Source organism: Sabethes cyaneus, chromosome 3 (assembly GCF_943734655.1).
Source record: "Sabethes cyaneus chromosome 3, idSabCyanKW18_F2, whole genome shotgun sequence".
Classification (NCBI taxonomy): domain Eukaryota; kingdom Metazoa; phylum Arthropoda; class Insecta; order Diptera; family Culicidae; genus Sabethes; species Sabethes cyaneus.
Window position 1 is genome coordinate 210729065 of NC_071355.1, and position 24682 is coordinate 210753746.

Genomic DNA, 24682 nt, shown 5'->3' on the forward strand with positions numbered 1-24682 from the left:
AGACAGAACTTAAGAAGAGAAAGAATAATAAAGAAAGAAAACTGGAGAAAGAAATGAAAAGGAGACAAAAAAGGTGGAAAATTGAAGAGATAAAAAGGAAAATGAAAGAAAAGACCAAAATACGATTAAGAAAATAAGGAAAACGAGAAAGAAAATGAGGATAAACTGGACTGGAAAGCTGGAAAGACGGAACAAAAAAGGAAAAAAGGGGATAGAAAATGAGGAAAAAGAAAGGAGAAAATACAAGAGAAAATTGAAAACACAGAACAGCACAGAAAAAAAAGAAAAATGAAGAAAGAAATGAAAACGGAATGAAACGAGAAACAGAACTCTGTTACGGAAAAGCAGGACATCATTAATGGAAGAACGGATCAGAATAGACAAAAAAAGAAGTTAAAGGGACGGAAAGCAAAACGGATAATCTCGGTTCAAATCCCAACCCCGTAGAAATCATAAATGACCCTAGCTATAAAAGTGATTTAAAAAAACCATGGGTATAAACGTCCATAAGAACTTAACTCTTCTTTATCGACAGACATCGCAGCCGGTTATTAAAGTACAGGAAAACTACGGGGCTAGTGTATGGACTATTGGTCCTATTGACTCAATATCGGCACCGCCCAGTTGAGATTCGAACCTACGGCAACTGGCTTGTTAGACCAGCATCGTACCCTGGAACTAACTGGGCGGGCGCATAAAAGCGACTATAATAATGCTAAAAAACTAAAAATGAAACTGGAAAAAAGTGGAAAACCGACTTCAAAATGAAGAAAAACGGTAGTAAAAAGACGAAAAACGGAACTGAAAATAAGATGAAAATCGGGACTGAAAAGAGCAGCAAAAACAGGCCAGGAAAACAAAAGAAAGAGGATGAAAAAAGGAAAACCGGTAGAGGAAACGAAGAAAATGGGAAAAAGAGCGGAATATTGAAGGAGAAAGATGGAATAAAATGAGACGGAAAAATAAAACAGAGAAAAAGAAAAGAAAAACAGGAAAAACGGACCACAGAACAAGCAGGAAACTGGGGAAATGACGAAAAGCAGGAGATAAAAAAAGGTAGAAAATGGAACAGACGAAGACGAGAAACGAGAATAAAAGAAGATAAAAAAAGTTTAAAAAAATGAAAACTGGAAACAAGAAAAAGGAAAAAGAAAGAGAAAATTGATTTCAACACTTCTAGTAGAATCTAATTTCAGATGTAATTCCAAGGCTAATCACAAGTCCAATTCAAATCCACTTTACGTCCAATTTTGAATTCAACCTCGAACTTAATTTCAAATCCATTTTATGTCCAATTTCAACTTTAATTTCAAATCTAATTTTGAGTCCAATTCTAAGCCCAAAACAATTACAACTTCAAGTAAAATTTCAAGTCCAATTTCAAATTTTCTTTCAAGTCCGCCTTCATGTCTAATTCCATGTGAAACTTCCAGCCTAAAGTACTCCACATTTAAGTATAATTTCAAGTCCAATTTTAAGTCCAATTTACATTCAGTTTGACATAATGCTTAAGGATCAAATTAATCCAAATTAAAGTCTAGTTTAATGCTCATGTCAAGTCCGATTTCAATTCCGGGTATGAAATGGGGAAGGCATCTAGGAAAAAGCGCCCAACATAGCTCTAGCCATCCCAAGCCTCTACCTAGCGCCTCCACGTGGCCATACCTGGAAATACTTTAATCTGTATGATTGAGTAGCCAAGCTAGGAGGTGCGGGGTCATGTGGTTTTCGGCTCCTGATGTTACAACTGTATTTAGTTTTAGGCAAACCATTGAACCACCTGACGTTATTTTCATATGTTATCCGCAAATTATTTACACTAATATTTTTGATATTTGTTATTTCTAATCTACTTTTGGAGAGCAAAGTAAGGCGTTAAATCCTTGGCCTATTGCAACCTGGCTTCTGGTCTAAATGCCATTAGTCCATCCCCAAGGGTCCGGAGTATTAGTGCATCTATCTATTAGCAGAAATACTCCCAACTACTGTAAAAGTTTCAATATCTGTATGGGAAGTGTTTGGTACGGGATGTCCACGCTTCCTTCTTTCTCCTTGATTTCAAGAAGTTTAATGGAATTAGGCACCATTTCTGGTACCACTTGATTCCGTGAAATTCCCTCTGCAGTACATATTGCGCAGTTGGCCTGGCCGTTAACGAGAAAAATAATAGATAATAGCAATCGTCATTTTCCAGGATACTTTCAAGAATAGGCTGCGCTAGTATGAGTTAGTATAAGTCCAATTTCAACTCTAATTTCTAGTACAGTTTCAATCAAGTCTATTTTTAAGTTCAGTTCCAATTACACTCGAAAGTCAGAAGTTTTCAACCTAATGAGTACTAACACAGCAACTATGCTTCCTAAACAACAAATATATGTACGATAGAATTCAAGCTGTCAAACTGGTTCATACCAAAAGCTAACCCATGGGTATAAACGTCCTTAAGAATTTGACCCTTCTTTATCGACAAACTTCGCCGGTTATAAGAGCACAGGACAATTACGGGGCTAGTGCAACGATTCTACTGACTCTGTAGCGGCACCGCCCAGTTGAGATTCGAACATGCGACGAACTGGCTTGGTAGGCCAGCATCGTGATCCGGAGCTAGCTAGCTTCAATCCCAATCGCACTTTTGCCCCCCTTTATTCTACATCTCAATCGTCTTTTCAAATGGATGTTTAGAAATATATTTAAGATCTTCCTAAATGATTGCAAATACAATATCAGTTTTCAACTTTACTGGTAAACGTGTAACTGTCAGAGTTACATATGTGAGTGTATTACGAGAAGATTTTCCGTAAGATAGTATTTCTTCGATATTTTCGGCTTAATCATAAAGTACTTCAAAAGACGGTTCCGTGGAAGGTTACAGATTACAGAGGTTACTTTGACGAGTGAATGGTCGTGGGTTCGAATCTCAGGAGAATCAAGGCCATTTGAAGTGTAATTTTCAGGCCCCCTTATTACCTTTCCTTCATGCTGAATTTTATCTCGTTCTGTTGCAGCTTCTTATAGTTAGTCAGACGGACAGGTCACTCTTATAATAGTAAGTGTATGGATCAAAGGGCTAGCGAGAACTCGCTCCAATGTGAACTGGGCATACGGTTTAAGCTTAGCAGTTATTCACTGCTGACCGATTAGTAGTAAATATCCAATTCGAATATAATAGACTTCAATAATAAACGCAAATTTACAACTCATTGTTTGGTATGAACGTCACTGAACGTTACGGAATATCTATCCGGTCATTTGCTTCGATCGTATCAAAGTTTAGGCTGTACGATTTTATTTTCCTCTAAACCGGGTCAACCATGAAAATCAAATAAGCCACCCCCGAGTAGGTGTCCTACATACATATGAAGTGTAAACTATAAAGTCCCATCTCTCTGTTTTAATTTTGATGTGACCTAAAAATTCAGCTTTCTTTTTCTTTGCGATATTTAATGTATAGGAAAAATCAAGGTGACGAATGTTGACGGAGAAAACTGCCGCCCCGGTCTACGGTCTATGATTTATGCGTTATGGCTTTATTTGCGGCAGCTTCGATGACAGTTACGAGTGCCACCGCTCGAACCTGGTGTTCAGTTCACCAACACTTGACTTGGTCTGTTCGTCGAAACCATCATGTTTAGCCAGCACTGAGATTGAGGTATACAATTCGCATAATATTGCTTCGCCAAGTAGCACCATACCCACCATACATTCATATATGTGAAGTGAGCAGCAGTTTAGCTTGGTTCGGCTTGGTTTGATTGACGAGGAGCTGGTTGGCTGGCTGGCTGGCTGGCTGGCTGGCTGCACAGGGAACGCGACGAAGAAGAACCATTCACCGACTGTTATGGTAATGGTTTAAGGCACCTGTCAGTCAGATTTTCAGTTCAGCAGTAAACAACATTTATGTTAAAGTAAGAGGGTATTTCGTTTTTTTTTTTTGTTTTATACGATGATGTACACTTCTCAATTTAAATTACCTATGAATGTTGAAATTATCGTGTTATAATGATAGTGTTATTTTATTTTTCGAAAGTACTTATAGCTTATAGACTGTTATAGCCATGGCTCTTTTTTCGTTTTAAATTTTTACCAATCACGGACTACACAATAAGTATGCACGCAGTGATTTTTAAAATAATTTTCCTTTTGCAAATGTCTATGTCGGGTAGAATAAGGAAATGTTCGTCATCGCATGAGTTCAAAAGCACCCCAACTTCATTCGAAGCCAGAGTACATCAGTGGTTCTTGATTCCGGACTACTTTCACTAAAATATATTTAATTTTTACATGCAAACTGGACTACCTACGAATAGAAGATCAGGCTCCAAATCAAACAGACCAAACATGCCTATTTTCTGTTCACTAAATACAAAACGATTGACGCTTGTCGGTACGAATTTGTTATATTCCGTTGATAATGTTGAGTGGAAAAATCTATTTTCTCCCTCTTCGGAAAATTAATATTTCAACTTTTTGGCTTTTCTTTCTTTGTCCGCTGTTGAGGTTCGATTCGCTTGGCAGCGCGAAGCTCTAGCTCTCCTTTGTCAAAAAAAATGTAATTTAATGCAGTAGGTACTTATATTACGACATTATACGTCATACAAAGACAAGCACAGCTCCGCGTAGTTGGTTCGTCAGGGTGGCTAAAATAAAATTTAATTGCCATCCAACCATGTTTGATAGAAATATAAGACGAAGGCGGAAAAGAAAGCGCAGTAATTTGCATTGATATGCGAAGTTATTGGAGATCATTAACTGATGGTCTGATCTAATGTGTTAATCTACGTTTTTGTGGTGCTGTTTTGAACTAATTTAGCATTGATGTTATGAGTTTAATTATTAAAGGAACTAGCCAGGTGAGACAAAAAGCATAAAAAACAATATTGATTGACAAGTTACATCGCTACCTGGGAGCAATAACCAACCTGTCCAGTACGAGAGTGTAACTTCCGGAGTCATTCATAGATTGGCAGAGACCAAAAAGGCGCTAATTATCGATCAGCATTTTACTACCTCTTGTTGCAGCCCAATTTGTCTGGTCTATCGGTCTGCTTTGCCCTGTTTATGCTTTCAGGACATCAATTTTTTTCATATTTTTGCGAAATTTTTCTCTACTCAGACTCAGATGATTTTAATTTTGCACTCTATTTCGTACATTGACGCCATTTGTATTAGTCACACAACTTTGAACACTGTTTTGAACCAACTGAATTTTCAGCTAAAGTTCGTAATAAAACTCAGTTATTTTTAGTCAAGTGACATTTATAACGTTTTATTTTAAAAAAGTATTTCAAAATAAAATATCTGCTATATATTTCTGGACTAATGAACGAATTTCATTTTTGTATAAAAACTAAAATTTTGGGTCCATTGCTAATCCGCAGACTTGGCATCCGTACAAATAACTCTGACAGATGAGTTTTGTGTAAACAAATATCAGCAGCGGAATGCCAGAGCAAACAGCAGCCTCTAAGTGACAAACCTTTTTGCTTGCCGTTTGTTCACTTTCGTTAGAATCGTTAAAGTATTTAAAGGTTAATCCTCCGAATAACATATTGCTTATTGGGATATTAGTGGAAACGGTTTGTAAGGTTGTTTTTATGAGATAAGCTGTCCACAAAAAAAAAAGAGATAGGCGAATTTCGTACCAAAAGTAATCATCAACGAAAAACACAATATATCACTGATTATATTCACGCTCACTGATTTTAGTTACACTCTTATTATTCCGTGGAAAGCTGCAAACAAAATCACTGGTGAAACCTTAAATAGGCCAAATATTTGACATTTCCAGTTAAGATGGAAGGTGTTTAAGTGTTTAGTAAAGATCAAACACAACTTCTTCTTCTTCGTCTTCAGCATAGAGCCGGGGTGGTTCGTGCTGTTTCAAGCACTCGTCTCCATTCAACTCGGCCTTGGGCCACTCGTCGCCAATTTCCTAGTCGTCTCAGAAGTCGCAAATCGCTTTCGACCTGGTCCAGCCATCGTGCACGTTGCCCCCCCCCTGTTCCTGGTGCCGGTGGGGTTGTTGAAGAGGACTATTTTCGTCGCACTGTCGTCCAACATCCTTACGACGTGTCCGACCCACCGTAGCCTGCTAACTTACGCTAGATGTACGATGGGAGACTACCCAAGGAGTGCCTGTAGCTCGTGATTCATACGCCTCCGCCACACTCCGCTTTCAGTTTGTACTCCGCTAAATATCGTCCGCAGAACTTTCCGCTCGAACTCGGCAAGGACGCGTATGTCCTCCGTGACACAGCGTCACGGCTTCAACGCCATAAAGAACTACCGGTCTAATAAGGGTTTTGTACATTGTTAGTACATTTCGTGCGGTGGCGTATGCTTCCTGATCGTAGCGTTTTACGAAGGGCAAAGTAGGCCCGATTGCCCGCTTGGAAGCACCGCTGGATCTCCTTACTAGTGTTGTTGTCCGCGGTCACCAGCGATCCCAAATACACGAACTCCTCTACCACTTCTATTTCATCGTCGTCAACGGTTACCGTCCTGGCTATGATATCGAAGTTATCTGCAAACCCTAGAAGTGGGCTACCCTATTCAGTATATCCAGTTAGATCCAGTAATATCCAGTTAGATGACCGAATGAGTACTTTGTAGTTCACGCGCTTGCCGTTATTATCACACTATACTTGTAGATTGTTTAAATCCTTTTGCAGCGCTATGCAGTCTGTATCCGACGGTATTACTCGAAATTTTGTCAGCGAAAGATTGTACAGGAGACGACATAAGCGCACCCAAGTCGCTTACGAAGATGTTAAAGAGAAATGGTCCGAGTACGTTACCTTGGAGTACGCCGGAAAGAATAAGAAAAGTTCGAAAGCAAGCGGAGCTCATACAACGTAAGCAGTGCGCTCCGTCAGTCAACTTTTCCCAGGTGAGTAATACAGTTCAGAAACTGTTTTGGGTCAATAGTTTGCTGAGCTGTTCCTTGTCTTGCTAAATTGTTACCAAATTCATTACCCTCGATTCCGCAGCCCGAGCACCCAAAGTAATAAGACTTCCTTTTTGGCAGTAGAATCCTCATCTAGGGCAAATATTCCAGAAGCAGTCAAAACAGCAAAATCGTTCATAACATTCAAGTGCCAACGCGATTTATTGTATGTCCAAGTCTCATTATTCAACCTGTTATGTCGAAATCCCTCCACTTTCGTATCTGTCAACATCTCACCGGCACCGGTAAGATCGATTTTTGATGGAACCTCTTCGGGACAGATGAGACCCAAACTGTGCGCAACAACGAGGCACATTGTTTTTCTAACGACCACTCCCAGCCTGTAGCAGTCAGCCACACCACGTAATGGATAATAAATACGGAACGAATTGGGTTTTCCTCTTCCCATTGCGTCGCGATTCTCGAACATTGTTGCGTCCCAAGCAGATGGCACCGGAGTTTTCTCAGTCGCGCCAACATTATGTGCTGCCTTCGCTCGCTTTTCCAAAGAGGTGATTGACAAGCTGGCGTCAACTTTACGACCCAACAAAGGCTGCTGTTTTGCTTAGTTCGTTTGCCGGCGACGAGCAGGCGAAAATATAAACGAGCGCAAAACAATAGATTACGAACGATGTCAAATAACAGCAGAAATGATGAATTAGCTTTGATTTTCCTTACCGTGAGCCGTGCCTGATGGTAGATAGTATGTTGTACCGGCGGCCGTTGTTGTGATGCTTTTTTCACAGACAATTGTGTATTTCCGAAAGGGGGCAATTTATTTACGACAATCGTTGGTTTGTTGGTCGAGGAGATTATGCAAAAGCTTTGGCGAGCTAGCTGCAACTGCAACCACTACCTAATTAACAATGTAAACGAAATCATACCAATGGATCATAAATTTGCAAAAATAACGTCTAAAGCTGAGACGTAATGTTTGTTCGTGCAATAAGTCGGATGTCTGCAGTTGCAAATAAAAAAGAACCAACAGAATGGCATAATTTTCTATTACTCCGAAAGCTCCGAAAGGTATGAAAATTATCATTCGTTTTGGCAGTCTTCGGTAGCCACCAGACCGGAGGATGACCGGTACGGGTAAACCTGCCACACAACGATCACCGTTTATGCATTCATTATTGTAATTATGTTAATCATGTTAGTATACATATACACATACTGGAATAACTGCAGTATTAGCCTATTTTTTCTGGCTGGGTGTGCACTGAGTCGATTACTTTTTCTTTCTTTTATTAAGCAGGTTCATCGCCACACCGGCCGGACGACAAAGCCGCATTAACCTCGGCAGATTGTGGGTCAACACGTCTACTACTTGCGACGCGTGGAAAGTATTACACTGCGGAGAAAAAACAACATTCCATATTTTTCCCTCTTTATTTAGTGTTTTGGCGTAAATAAATTGTTCTTAGCACATTCCGGGAAGTTATATGGCGCATTAAAAGAAAATCCTAATCCTAATGTTGACCACTGATGGCCAGTTCAACGAAATTCGTTGAAAATAAAATCTAAGCTCATTAATAAATAACCAAACGATTAGCAATGGGGAAATTGCCCATCCGGAAACCGTCCAGTTTCCAACCCTGGCGAAACTAGCTCCACTCGGACTGGTGGATTAATTATATCATTCCATGTTCCGTTATGGTTGCAGATTTTAAAAGCATCAATCATCACGTCCTTCCTTTGCACTCACTGACCGTACTGCTGGCTATTTGCAAAATATCACTTCGACGGTGTCGATGGAAATCGCCTGAACCAAACCGACCCATCATATCAGCTGGATGGGTGGAAACGGTAGGCAGAAAGTGAAAATTCCACTTTTTCGTCATCACCCTGATCAGTCTTGGTTGCTGTCGTTTGTTCCATTTTGCAATCTTCCTTTTTCCATCGACTGTGTTTATGGTTAAAGCTCTGGATAATCAAGTTTAAATTATTATCACATTTTAAAATTATTTCTTCACACGTGTTTTTAAAATTCTTCATGCTTGTTTGTATTTAACGCGAGGCTGTAAGTGATACCACTACGTGCAAAAATCTCATCACGTTATGCTCACACATGCCACCACTTAGGCAGATAACTTAACGATTGTTTTTTGTCAATTTCCTCTCGACCGTTCCATTTTAGACGAGTCGGGAAATCAACGCACGTGCCAATATTTTTTCCTAGCAGTTAATTGAAACACGTTTATGAGGAAAGCTTATACGTACTACCAGGGCCGACGTTAGCAATTTTTTATAAAAATTTAATTTGGTTTTCTATCGTTCACATAGCTTTTTGCTGTAACAATTCTTCGCCAATATGAATTATTCAATATTTAAATAGAAATTTAACCCAATGTTGGTTGAAATGCCGGCTTCAGCACTGCTCTGCACCTCATCACCTATTTCACTTAAAAAGGTGATCCTACCTAGTTTAACGCGTAGGTACCTATCGAGCGATCGTTTAACGATCTGACAGTAATAATTGATTTTTTAATACGAGTTGATCATCAGTCAGCGCTCGCCAACGACGCCGGTAACAAACTACTGATCGAGAAAAGCAAGTAAAACCATCAACTAAGAAATGTGGTTGGGTAACACTAAACTTCCGTACATACCAGGTTGGTTTCAGTATGGTTTTCTTCTTGTACGGGTTGAATGCTACCACGAAAATCAAACATGCAGCATCATGCAAACATAATCTGTGCGTACGAGCTCTAACAGATACCTTATAATAGATTTTTCATTGTAACGTCGCGGATTTAGCCAACATTCGTCAGTTTTTTCTTTTTAATATTTTCCAATTTTCACCAATCTCAAACATCGCAAAAGATTCGCAAAAAATATTAAATTTTGTGCAAAAAATTACGCTAATTTTATTAATGTGTTCGTCCTACTTCGCAAGTGCATTACGTTATTTTCGTATACTTCCATTTGATTTTACCATAAATGACCAAAATAGAATACGCATCCTGTCAAAACTGGATGAACCACTCCATTTGGTCATGGTTTACACCGGCAAATATGGAAGAAACAGCAAAGCTGAGCAAATGAGACACGAAAAACAATTTTCAAAGTTGGGCGGACAAGCCTGAAGAAACCACAAATCCATCCGAGCAAGAATCGTCTGTTAGCAAAAGATTCGCTTGTGTCGGACGACGTCGAACAGATATTTCTTACCGGGATATTGCTAAATGTATGAGGTCTCGCTTGCTAAATGTATCGGCATTGCAGAAATTTAGGATGTTACGAAGAGATGACAGCACCTGAAGGGCCGTGTTGCCGCTTGATAGTTTCCGGCGCTGCACTATGGTTGGAAAACGATTAGCTTCGGCCAACTTTATCTTTAGTGGCAAATTATTGCTGCTAAGTATGTACCTATAATTACACACGATTGACTGCAAATAAATAAATAAATAAATTTATTCCGCAAGAAGTGTTTTATATTCATAATAAGCCATGTTTGGAATATACTGGAGAAAAATATTCGCATGACGAAAAAAGTATTATGTCACTCCCACTCCTATTTGATTTCCCATTATCATAGGCCATAAATTCGATTTGAAAAATGACTTATTTATTTCAAAGTACCGTTCTGATTCAAACTTCGAACACTTAAGCTATGCTGAAACTTTTTTCAAAGAAAAATATTCGAAAACAGCTTAATTCTACTCCCATAAATGGTTTAATAGCATGACAATTTAATTATTTTCGTGTTAAAATTTAAAAAATGAGGATATAATGTTAATTTACATTGAATAACACTAAAAACTGCTGTTCGGTTTTGATTCAAACTTCGAACACTTTCATGGTCGAAATTCAAAGCTCGAATATTTCAGTGAAAACTTGTATTACTTTGAAAAGTATTAATGTTTTTAGTGTCATTCAACTCAAATAAGTGAAATTTCATCCTTTTTCTAAACACTGTCTGCTTAAATCCACCTAACAATATGATTTAAATTTTTCACAGAATAATTAGTTTGAATCCGTACTTCTGTAGTCAATTGCCAATATTTACAAACTCTATGTTCCACATCTAAATCAAGTTAACTTTGTACAGCTTTACAATGCAGATAATTCCTTTTTCCGAAGGAAAATCCGGAAAAACCGGATATTATTCGTCGGTGTTCGAAGTTTGAATCACACCTCAAAAGTGATTCAAACTTCGAACACTTTTTATTTATTTAATATCTTTGAAATAATGCATGAAATATTGTATTTTAACTATTCTTTAGTAAATATACATCTTGCACTTACCTAATAATCGCAAAGTGGGAAGGTAAATGTTCTAAAATTGGTAAAATAATGCAAACGAAAAAACAGCTAATTTTGCACGAAACGCTAAGAGTATGCGAACGAAGTTAAAATCTGAGTTTTCACTTTTTCCAGCGCCTGCTGATTTCCTATAAGGAGTCCGACAATTCAATGACATACCTCACCGGATAGAGGACATTCTAACGAACACGGTGGTGTACAATAAGCATAATATTTTATCATATTAGCGATACTAACGAGCATTTTATTCTGAAGTGTTCGAAGTTTGAGACTGTTCTAAGTTTGAATCAGAACGGTACAGAATATGTGCAAATAATCAAAAATTTAGAACCAGCTTACTTTGGCTCGATATTACCACTTTTTGCGTTTACTATATGGCTTTGAGGCTATGGATGGTAAATGGTTGAATAATGCGCCCCAGAACCACCATGAGGTTCCACAGCCTCTTATTCAGCAACTCCTATCTCAACCTCCTCGTGGTACCATCCGGGATACGTTCCTTAGTGGAAATCGGATGACCGGTGGAAACTAGGGTCGTATGCGGACAGAGAAGGGGGCACTCAAGCGAAGGCTAAAGTGTAAACTTTCCGCCTACAGGACGGTTCTCTTGACTACCAGAAACCAAAGCAGAGGGTCTACAGCCCCTAAAGGAGATGGTTGTAATAGCTGTTATCCATGGCTATTATGTGAAAACTTGAATGGATAAACCCCTAATCCAAGGTGTGATACGACCCGTGCCGAGGGATGAATGGTAGAGGGGGTTCTATAAATTCTCTAGCCGCAACGGAGCCTGTGGAGTACCAGGACGCCCTCCACAGCAATTTGCCCTTGCTGCATCAAGCCGGTCACTGATGCAGTGGACGATTTCTTACCGTGCAAGCTCTCTCTGCCGAAAAACAAAGAAACGAATGAGGTGGGAGGAGCAGGACTTGAACGATGGGCTAGTAGGGATTCAGTCCTGATCCTCGTCTATCCTTAACACGCCGACTCGTTGTGAGTCGACAAACGAAGATGTGGCTCCAAAACTTTCTACTCACGGGTTGAGATTCACTCTGACTGATCTCTGACTGTGTGCTGGAGGGAGGGCTGAAATAAAATGAGAGCCGAACAGTTATGGCCAGTAGGATATTGTCCGAGTAAATATCATCTTCGGAATTTCAGTTTCGTACAAGATGATATTTAACCTCGGAACCCTTGCTCTGCAATCGTGGAGCACAAATAGTACGCAGAGTGCAGTATCTCAAAAAGCCTGTCACTTCCTCAATAAGTGATAGGTAAGCTTGAAGCGTATAGTAAAACGCTAAAACGGGGCATACCACAATAGTTCAAAATAATGGACGCAGTGGTAAGAGTACCCAACAGAGGAGAAGATATGGCTTTGAGACGATCACGAAATTAATCACAAACTGCCTGAATGTAATTTGCCGATATTTTTTGGCTCACTCACGGCAATGGCTTTCTTCAGCGTCTCAAGACTCAAGGTGTATGTTTTGACTCGGACTTTGCTTTGAAGTACAAGTTGGCCCAGAGAGAAAACTTACAAACTCGCTCTCTACAGCCAGGAAGCGCGGACACTAGGTACAATTTGCACTTGGACAAGAGGTTTCACTTGCGCCTCAAGCAAGTACCTTTCTTATAACTAGCCCCGGCTAGAGGCTTAAGGCCGAAGCAGCGCAAGCATCAAACATCGTTGGTGCGATCGAGAAAGATAGCATTTTGAAAATCTTAAATATTTCTTAAATAACGCTGCAACATAGTTTTTCGAATACATCATTGTGTGTAAACTCGTACCTGATATGATATGTCATTACAGTTGAGTATTCAAAGCTATCTAATAAAAAAATCTTCGTCTTTTTTCTCTCTCTAGTGCGCTGCCTTGGCCTTAATGATCGGTAAAGCAGAGGCCCGCCCAGAGTGTGTGTTTATTTCTTTACTATTTTTGCATTACCGACTTCGTTGCTAGAGCCAGGTACTGAAACAAGTTATAATTTGCCCTTGGACAAAAAAGGCTTCATTCACACTTCAAGCAAGTACCATCCTTATAACTTGCCCTGGCAAGAGGCTTCATTGTTGGTGAATGCAACACCCACGACCACTCGCGTATCAGGGTAATCTTGTAGCTACATGGCCTCTCCGACTAACCGATTGGATTGTGAATTCGAAAGCCATTGAAAATCGAAATGAAGTTCGAAGCGTTATTTTTCAGCCATTCTTGGTTCACTCGCACTTTACGAGATGGTGCTAAATTTTGTTTAAACGTTCATAGTGTACGACGGAATTGCTTGTCTGCCAATAACTTCAAAGCAGTCAGTCTACAGAATACTTTCCCAAACTTTACAAACTGTAGCCTGGTATAATACAGGGTGTCGATTACCTGGAAAATCAGGGAAAACCTGGAAATGTCAGGGAAATTCGTTTCAACCTGGAAAAGTCAGGGAATGTCAGGGAATTTCATTTGAAGTCAGGGATTTTTGACATGGGAAGAAAATATACCGGAAAAGTTAAGACTTCGCAAGAATAACATTTAGGTACTAAATATCTGGCACCTTTTCACTCAAGGCCTTCGCGTATATCTTAATCAAATATAATACGAGACGTTATTTCTACTCACGTGCTGTGTTCAAATTTGCGAGTTTCGAAATTTCGAATTTCATGAATGTGCGACCTGGTTTAAACCTCAACAACGGTTGAACCGATTTGATCGATTCTGGTTTCAAAGGGAAGTGCTCACAACCTAATCGATCATTATCAATATCTTTAGGATTCTTTGATATTAATTGGATATTTAGATCAACACTCAAAATAACTTTCACGTTGAAATTACGGGAAAAGTTATGTGAATTTTTTCCACCCTACTTTTCCCGTACTATTTACGTGAATTTAATTTAGTTTGCATTAGTATGCGTGCATTTACGTGGAAATCAGATAGATGTTATTGTATTTTCCTATAATGTTCAACTGAAAGTCACGTAACTCCCTGTAGAGAAATTTACGTGATTTTTCATATGGAAAGGACGTGTGGATTATTCTGCGTGAAAATTTCTGGATAGAAAATTTGCTTATTTTGTACGGAAAGTGGCATAAAAAGGCCATACCAGCAAATTTTGCGTCTAGATAATTCAAGACTTCCGCACCGAGATCGGACTGTTACTGGAACGAGGACTAATCAAACTGAACCAAGATCAGCCTTTGAAAATTTACTACGTTGTTCAACCTGAACGGGCCAGAACCCGGCCTTTAGTTTTTATTCTCGTGTCGATCATTAGTGAAAACCTACGCTTAATGCGTATTCGAATGAAAGACCATATCAGCTTCAAAATTCTGATTTAGTCTAACAAATCAGTCATATCTTCGAAATTCCACTGCGAGCAGAGGATCGATAGAGTCGCAAACCCGAAGTTTTCCTGAATATCAGAAGCTGGCTGGAAGTAGGTCGAATAAAAGATCGAAGGTCAGGTTCTAAATAATACGATGATGCTGCGATGTTCGATGAGTCGTTTGGCCTCGAAAGTTTTTATATTTATGACGATGTGTTTCCTCAAATTTTGATAACAAATCGAAATAGCTGCTCAGACAAATCGGACTTTGTGTCAGAAAATATCTTCAAATTATTTTCTAAACTAAAGACCAACCTTTATGTTTATTGTTTTGCATAGTTAAATGTTTGAAGCGGATTCATTACATGTAATCTAACAGGCAAGACGGCTCATCCCACATCCCTTTGGCAACCAGCCAAACCAGATAAACCAGCAGACTATTTCTTTTTTTCGAAAAGATATATTGCAAATGTTATTTAGCTTGATTCTTTAATTTCGATGTGCGTTAATTAAGTTCGAATCAATTTTAATTTTGCACATAGAAATTTTGCAAAAAAGGTGAATTTGAATTAAAAAGAAAAATTGAATTCATTAGGAAATGATAATTCAAGAGTAAACAACCAATTAAACCAAACAAACCCTTTGATACGTGAAATTAAGGAGATATTTTGCGTCTGGAATTTTTCGAAATACACCTGGAAAAACCTGGAAAAGTCAGGGAATTTTATTTTCACTAGATAATCGACACCCTGTAATATTAAGTAAACCCAAGTCGCTTTTTACGCGAAGGACATATTCCGCGTAAATCAAAATCGCGTAAATTCCGAATTTCGCGTAAAAAACCGCGTAAATTCCAACATTTTCGTAAAAAACCGCATAAATTCCTCAATTCGGGTAAAAAATCGTGTAGATGCCGAAATTTGCGTAAAAATAGTCGCGCTTAAAATGCGTCTTCAGTATATATTAGTTATGGTTACTCATCAATTATATATCGGTCATCGGTTGAAGAAGAAGGATTGAAGAAGCAGGATGGTTTTGCACTCTGGCATACTTTCCAAGCACAGATATCAAATTTGTAGGTGAACTGTGGGTAAGAAGAACAGGGTGGGTGACGCGGACAGGTGGTAAATTATACATTATATTTTTTTAAGGCTTTGATGGGCATCCAACCTTCATAATAATGGGGTGAAATGGACAATAGGACACCATACGAACCGTTGCTTTTCAAAAGATGGCGCTTTTCTATTAAATTTCGCTTTGATATTAAAATCAAAATTTCTCACTTATCTATGTTTACCTACCTGAAAAACAATCACTAATCATATTTTGTTTGTGGTACAGTTACTCTGTTATACTGAATTTTCATGACTTCTGCCTAATTTTGATAAAAAACAAACATTTCCTATACCTCTCCATAGTATCTTACTACCAGTCATCCGAGAATTCTGAAAAGCTAAAGCCCTATAAAGATACATTTATAGGGCTTTATGAAAAGCCTGACCGAGAGCGAGGAGCTGACATGTTTGCGACATTTCAATTCGAAAAAATTAAATTTCGCAACATGAACGCAATAAATAAAAACAATGTTTACCAACTATTTATTGGTTCAGGTGACATTGCGATTAGCGATAAACACAAAAGAAACTGAGATGCATGAGAGAGTAAGCTTGTTGTGTTCAATAAATTTATTGTCGCGCAAAACTCAGTTGTTACGCAAATGTACAATATACGTTACGAGTTTCTGTTATTTATTATCAGAAACTAGAAGCGGTGTCCTATTGTTAGTGTGGGTAAGACGGTCAGTGAATATATTGTAATAAAATTGTTAACTTTAACGATTTGATAGATGAAAATCTAACCGGCAAACAAAATTTTTAACCCAGTTAGCAGCGGCCAGCCATGAAATAAGTTTTGATATGCTTATTCAAACTGCCGCTGTCAAACAATTTTCGATTGGCGGCCCCCTAAGTGAGGTGGTGAACTGTCCTTTTCACTTCTTGCACGTTTCATCACCATATTTTACGTATTCAATCTGTTAATGGTCAAAAAAAATTATAAGCTCTCAATTGCGGCGATTTACAATACCTGTCCATATTACCTTCACACACTGTCCTTTTCACCCGCAGCACTGAAAAAGACCACTTTTTTGGTCCATTTTCAATAGTTTAAATGCACATTGAAAAACATTTTTTGTTAAATATTTCATTAGCTGCTTTTGAAAATAATATGTTAAACTGAAGACAACTTTTGTTAGGTTTTCGAAATTTTTCGAAATCGTAAGTTTCCTCTAATATAAATTAGAGGTTCTTCTTAACCTGTTCCCCTATAGGTTTAAACGTCGTAAAGAATCTTCGGATTTTTGGGACGAGGAAATTCTGTCACTTTTTTTGCGAAAAACACATTCAAATTTTGATGAAGTCTTTACCAACTATTCAGGATGCGAGGCTTTCTGTTTGGACAATGCTTCATTATTTTCAATTTTTCAATGGTGTACACTTACGAATTAATAGCGTTCTTTATTTGGACTAACGCCTAGAAGATATTCCGATCGATTGGTGCAAAAGTATTGAAAATCGATCGGGAAACCGCTAAGCAATCAACATTCAAAACGTGACACTTTTTCAAGAAAGATTTTTCGAATAACACCCTATCTAGACGTAGTCCTACGTCAAAAAATTTCCAAACTGCTAAATCATTCCCAGCACTCCGAAATTTTGCAATTTGGTCGTTACTAGATAAAATAAAATGTGCTAAACGCTGCAAGTTTAGTCTCACTAAATTCTATGCCTGGCCCACTGTACAGTGAACATTTCACCACCGAAGGCGATGAGGCCAATACAGGCCACACGCTGCAGTATAAGATGAAAAACTTGGTGGAAAAACTTACCTTTCAGCGGCGTTTTCACCACTTGCTGTGCAGTAGTGGAACCATTTGTGGCAGCTGACAGCGTTCGTTTTGCGATTAGGTTGCGCCTCGATGGCGGTGATCCTTTCATCTGATCCGGTGCCCCCGGTGCCGAAGCGTTCGTCACGTTTGCCGATATTCGTTTCTCTGTGGAGTTGGAGATAGAAAACAAAAATAAAATGTAGCGTAACGCAGCAATGCTCTGACCGGTAGTATGCCTCTAGGCGCAACGTATATACAGGCGTTATTTCGTTAGGTTTGTTTTGCTGCTGCCCAGGAAATTAATGATGAAATTATGATCAAATTTGTGAATAGCGAGTTATGATCAAGCTGGTGAGGTTATGATCTCAGGTGAATATGTAACGCTTTGCATTTTATTTTTTCAGCATTTTGATTTGACTTTGCAGTTGCACCACTAAGAGTGTTACACGATGTTACTAAATGTGATGAAGGTGATGAACACTCGTTCGCCGGTTTATTTTAAGATCATTCATAAATTTCGTACTACACGTTTTAAGGATTGTTAGGTTGTGTAGTGGGTTGCCCCGGCGTATACCCCCCCCCCCCCCCTGTACAAAGATCAAAATGCTATTATAATCGATTTGGCGCAATTTTTACGTATCGGCTGCAATATTTTAATTCTGTTTTTGAGTAGTCTCGAGCAGTTGTTAAAATTTAAATTTTTCAATCTATTAAAAATAGGACTATCATTATACATTTACAATGATATTTCAATAGGCATTGTTCTTCATCGGTATTATAAATATCGTACTGTCAATTATGCTAACGTGCCGGGTTTATACCGGCGATTGGCTACTAGATCTTCCATGTACATCATTCGAACGACCCGGATTCTTATCGAAAACTATTATCGATCTCCAACTACACATACACATACACACTAGGATGTTTCGCCACAACCACGTCCGCTATAATCAAAAAACCGGTTCGATTCTCATTTGCATTCACCTAGTACCCGGCTGCCCTATAAAAGCATGAACAGCCGGGGCTTAAATATCGTAGCATAGTAGCGCTGTGCACAAGCACACCAGACAAAAGAAAGGAAGTCATCAGCAAAACCGTTCATCATGCGCCAAAAAAGGAAATTCTCCCGCCGTTGCTACACTCTCGTCGTACCGCGCAAAATACACAATGTGGTATGTCCGGATCAAGATAGACCGTCAGTCGCAATTCTATGAGTTTGTTCCGTTTTACGTTTTACCCAACGCTACACTCCACACATATTAAATTCCATTCCGTTCTGCACTAAAGAGGAATCAGGAATCTCAATACGGTTTGCTGTCGACTTGTCTTGTTCGATGTCTCTTGGTGAGAATGGACACTTGGAGGAACATGGTAAGCTAATAGGCAGAAAATCGTTCCATTTGGATCGAAGCTACGATAGCCGGATTTACCGGGAATGCCGGTAAGGGGCGGCCCGGGTGATCACCAAGGATGGACACCGTATCTGATGGCTTTGTAGTGCGTCTAAACCTATAGCACTGCGTTTGCCTTCGGGCCACCAGTACAAGTCCAACACTGAAGAGCCTAATCGAATCATGAATAAATTATTACTGCTTGCAGTACCAGTACCAAGGTGGAGTAAAAGAATCTCCAAAGCCGGGCTCGTTGGTAACACTTGCCTCTGTACGTACACTACATAGGTACCAGCAGGTACGGGTTTAATTGTGTGCCTGAGCAGAGAGACCGGCTTTAATTTGGCTTCTCGAGTCAAACAGGAAAGCACTCGGTCGAGAAAAAGCACTGCATGCCGGTACGCCGCGGGCCATCAACCGCATAAGCGTCTTGAAGCAGCCAAAGCATGCAACCTGAATCTTGGATGGTTGCAGTTTGTAGAATCTAAAGAACACAGGGTTATGTAAAATTGTCCCGCATTGAGTTCAGCAAAAGGAGAGCAGAAAGAGATGGCTAAGATGAATGAAATGGCTTGCGCTTTCGCTCCACTACCCTTTACTGAGGCTGTATTATTTTCATTCATGGAAGAGAAACAATTCGACCTGAAGTGAGCTTCTCATTAGCAGTCGTTTGCTGTTGTTTTAATCCGGATGGGTTGGATTTTCTCGAAGCGAAACTGTAATGAATCGAATTTGTAGAAAAATTTATAAATGTCCAAATGTAATTTGCTTTTTAATACATTAAAGGAAATAGTGTCAGTTTCGAAGCCATTTACTGGTCTACTGTTAGAGCAGAAACATGGATTATACATTATCCCTTCCGTCAGTCCATTAAATGTTATACTCCTGGGGGATAGTAAAACTTACGCACGATGCTTGCCGGTTTCAGGTTGTATCCCTTATGTGCGTTGGACGCTTTTTAGATGTTAATGGAAATTTCTTCAATTCAATTAATTTGAAACTTTTATAAATCAAAACTGTTGATCAGTACTTTAAAATATAAAAAGACCAGGGCTTAGACGACTAGTATGCCCAGATCTTGGCAGAAGGCGAGGTATCAAACGTTTTCAATATATAGCAGACCCCTTTGGCTAATTGTGTTAATAGTTAATACACTATATGTTCAATTTGCATTTGTTGCGTCGTCTATCCGCAATAGCAAAAGAATTCGTATGCTAGTATCAGGTGGGCTCTGTGGGGGCCCGTGCTACTACGGATCAAAATCCTTCAGAAATGTCGAGAGTGCGACGTGCCCACTCATCATATTTTCGTGGATTTCTGGACAGCATACGATAGAGTCGAGCGCGAACAGTTATGACACATAATGCACACATGTATGGTTTTCCGAACAAACTGACGCGACTGAACAGAGCGAGTGATATGCTACGTGCGTGTTTCGGGGGCACTCTCGAGCTCATTCGAATCGCGCAAATGGTTGCGGCCAGTGATAATAAAAACTCACAATCTCAAAACTCATCAAAATTCAACATCAACTGTGAATTATGTCAGCTTGATCCTATGCAGAAATAAATCACGCGTAAGTTTTTCTGTTTTCATAGAAAGAAGCACAAAACTCACACATATTTCTTCCCGCTTGATCACATTCTGCTTTGCTTCAACTGCTAACCGGAGCTATGCATATATACAAACAAATTTCTTGTTGAACAGCATAGGCGATACGTAACTGTGAGTGAGCGCGAGGGAATGAATCTCTAAATAAATCGCAAAGTTAAACTAAAACACATCTTTAAATTACATGTTTATCTAATTCATATTAGGCTTGTTACTTTCTAGTTAAGAAAATGTCGATTCCCGTGAAGGAAAAATGTAAATTCCTCCAATATGTTATGTGCCATCTTAATTCATGAATGTGCGCTGCATTTTTCGCTGCTGATGTTTTCTCTGATCTAGATTTTCTTTTGCTCTCTGGTTCGTTGTATGAAATACCAGCTGTGGAAGAATTAGGCAAAATGCTCACATCTGAATTCGGTTCACATCGCATAGCAACAGAGACAACGCGTATAATAGCTAGAGAAATTCATACGTGAGTTTCGCGCTTGTGATCAAGGTTGAAATTTCATGCGCTTGAAATTTCATTGAGTTTTTTGCTGCTATGAAGTTTTCAACACTGGTTGCGGCAAGTGAATGGATTGTCCTGTGTGTAATTCCACATCGCTACTAGCTGTGATCCGGCGAGCGGGCATCGAAACGCGAGGAACGATTTTCAGCTAAAGTAGCCAACTCCTAGCTTTCTCAGACGACCTCCACATCATTACTAGAAACCTTGGGACAGCGGAGGTAATCTACGCCGGACTAAAAACGGAGGCTAGGATTACAAATCAATGCATCAAAAGCGGTTGCCTTCCACGGACAGTGACGACGCCGATGAACAGGAAATTGTTTATGAGTTCGTATATTTGGGTTGATTTTGTTTTATATGTTTTACACATATTTTTTAAATAAGACTTTAAATGGTGCGGTGCGCTTATAATTTGAAACATTGAACGTTTAGCCGATAAATCGATTAAACATATATTTGAACCACTATTTTGTTTCATTTATGTAATATATTTTACTGTGGGTCAGTTTTTAGTAACATTTTGTGGTCCTTTTGGTATTTCTTTATTTTTGTTTCTCTACGTGTTATTTTCACTACAAACACTTTTTTCATACCAACGTAAGAATGAGTAACTCAATATCTAGTGAACGGGACACAACACTAATAGTTCTAACACAGGGACTATGTGTTATCTTGGTATTACAGTAATGTTCCGATTTTGTCAGCTCCCGATTTTGTCTACCCCCGATTTTATCAGCTTTTCGTCCTGATTTTGCCAGCCTGTAAATTTTGCTCAACTTTTGTGCTTTTAAACATGATATATAATACTTTTCAGCCTGCTTGAAAGTATTCTGATTCTCTGAGGAGAGTTTTTGAATAAAATGATGCCTTCTTGCGAGTAATTCGGGGTCAAAATTAGGGTATTTTGAAGTAAAAGTTCTATAGTTCCTAAACAAGCAAAGATAGAGGTATGCTATGTTCAGCAATGTTGTGTATTCTTTCTATTTGTACAACTTTGTATAACATAAGAAAGTCATACAACAACTACAAAAACAGCTAAAAGAGAATTAACGATTTTAACGATTTTTCATTTAGGAGAAATAGGATTTTTCTATCTTTGCTGAAGAGATAGAAGGTTACTGTCTTCAGCAAAATTTCTAGTAATAATATACTGTAAAACTTTGCAGAACGCATCAATGTGTTATATTGAAACTGAAAAAAAAAATTTATTGCACTTTTAGGAGAATTTATCAAAATTTAAATTCTGCTGGATGATAGAACTTTTAATTTTAAGAAACTCTTCCAAAGGTTCCATAAACCTTAAGCCAAGCTTTCCCGTTCAAAGCTAATGCGCACCAAGAAAGGTTCTGGGCCAGTGTGCTGTGCCCGGTTCATTGAGCTTTCGGTTGACCAATTGAGGGTTAAAATTTAATTTTTAGTGAAAGTCTTCGATATTGCAAGGTCTTAAGACTTGAATTTCGAAAAAAAAAATTTCTCGATTTTGTCAGTTTCCCCTTTTTGTCAGCCCAAAATTCAACATTGGGCTGACAAAATCGGAACATTACTGTATTTCTTACTTCATTAAGCGCTGTTTTTGTATCATTTTTGTATTATTTTTTGTGTCATTGTTCATTGTGGCATAATTTTTATATCATATCTGTATCATATTTTACTTCTGTGCCAGTTTTGCTTTTGTTATTTTTGTAGCCCTATTGTAACGGGTGGCAACTAAAATTTTTGAAATTTTTTTTCTCAAGCTGTCAAAAAAAGACAAAGATACATGAATAAGATCTGATTTACCGAAATTAAAGATACATTATCCATTGTTGAAAAAAATCAGTGTACATTTGAAAACGGTCCGTAATCGGCTGTTCGGCGAAGCTTTCGTTGGACGTCGAAACAGGAGCGTTGTACGGCCGTCATGTCAACTTTGCGAATGCATCTCTAGATTTTACCAATCAACAATTCGTGGCTCTCCAGTTATTGTTGTACACCAAAGAACTCAAAATCCCGAAGAAATCTTCGATTGGGCGCTCTGAAACAGATTTTCGGGTCGTGGTTTTTGGGTAAAAATGGTATCGAATGGGTATTCAGGAACGATTCTGTTTTTTGGCGTAATGCGATGATGCTCTATCCGGCCAAAACACGTATTGCCCATCTGCATGATGTTTTTGTAGCAACGGGATCAAAATTTTCTTCAAACATTTGTCTGGTGCATCTTAATTGATAGCCAAACCAGATGGCTTGTTGTTGAATAAACGAGAAAGAGAACGATGTCCTTCTGCGTCCATAGTTTTGGCTGGTCTTCCACTACCTTGCTTGCGAATAGTTGTTGGGCATCTTAGGATATGGTAAACAGTCGAAGCCGCAACACATTCGCTTTTTAATTGTTGTACCGTATACTTTTTGCCGAGATTTCTGTTGCAGTTCGTACAAGTGTACAACGCGCTCCCGAAATGCTTCTTGTTTCGACGTCATTTTTAGCAAAGCTGGGTAAGCATAAACAAAACAAAAAATATTAACAAAAAGAGGAGAGAGAGAGAGCTAACACACACATACTGTCATTTCTCTCTGAGCTCGTTGAGCATAAGGGCCGCGAAAAAATTCCAATATTTTAGTTGCCACCCGTTAGGCCTATTTTGGGTCTAATTACTGTATCATTGTTAAATAAATTTTCTGCCATTTCTGTGTCCCTTTGGAATTTTCATTTTTTGTATCTATTTGTCATTTGGGGCACACTTTTGTGATTTTTATTATTTTTCTATCAGGTTTTTGCGTTATTTTTTTGTATTTTATGTGTCATTTCGAAGGTATTTTGTATTGCCTGTGAATCATTTTTGAGCTTTTTTAAATCTGTCTATCATCCGTGGCATTTTTATATTATTTTTACTAAAATTAAATTAAAAAGTAAACTTTCCAATTAAATTCTACTATGTACATTTATTCTTGACAGTTACGTATTTCGCCTACGACTTGCAGGCTTCATCAGTGTCCGTTTTCGAACTTTAATTTTAGGTTTCGTATTCTACTAAGACGCTCCAAAAACTTCAGTCATTATTTTTACTGTTTTTGTGCTTATTTTGTGTAATTTTTGTTTTTTCATTCAATCATTTTAATGACATCTCGTATTATTTCTGTAATTGGTTTGATTTTTATGATATTTTCATATTGACTTTAGTATTTCTTTAACTGGAAGATTTTTTATACATGAAAAACGAAATTTTATGCGACTGAATAATACTGTAATGCTGATCCGAAAATTTACCGAAACATAACAATTCGTTCGGCGGTAGATAAAAACAAACAAATCTCTGATGATTGATTCTGATCTATAAATCACACAATGTTTAGTCCTTTTTATTGATTTTATCGTATTAGCTGCTAAGGTGCACCAATTGAACTATAAAAGTCAGAAATGTCCGGTATTGGGAACTGTCCGGCGTTGGGGGAGCTGTCCGGCACTGGGGGACAGTTTTTAACGTAGGACTACGTCTTTATTTACTATACTGGGACTGGGTAGCACTTTGTGAAAACGAAAATAGAAGTGTAACGTTTGAATGAAAGATTTCAAATGCTAATAACTACTAAACTACTGAACGAAACTGAACAATTTATCTGTAGTTGGATAGATAAAATGACCAGGAATTTTTTATGGGGGTAAGAGAGCAATTTTAAGGGGGATGTAAGAGGGGAGGCTCCTATACAAATCAAACACAAATTTCCTCAAAACTCGAGAATTAATCAAGCAAATGGAACCAAATTTGGAATGTAGGG

General features: G+C 38.5%; 1 protein-coding gene across 2 annotated transcripts in view; it reads right to left on the reverse strand.

Annotated features, from left to right (window-relative positions):
* Nucleotides 1–24682, reverse strand: part of LOC128743604 (serine-rich adhesin for platelets) — a 374341-nt gene that overhangs the window by 124029 nt on the left and 225630 nt on the right. For both annotated transcript variants that reach the window (XM_053840207.1, XM_053840208.1), the window contains exon 6: nucleotides 17417–17581. In XM_053840207.1, coding sequence (XP_053696182.1) covers nucleotides 17417–17581 — 165 coding nt within the window. The remainder of the gene's footprint in view (nucleotides 1–17416; nucleotides 17582–24682) is intronic.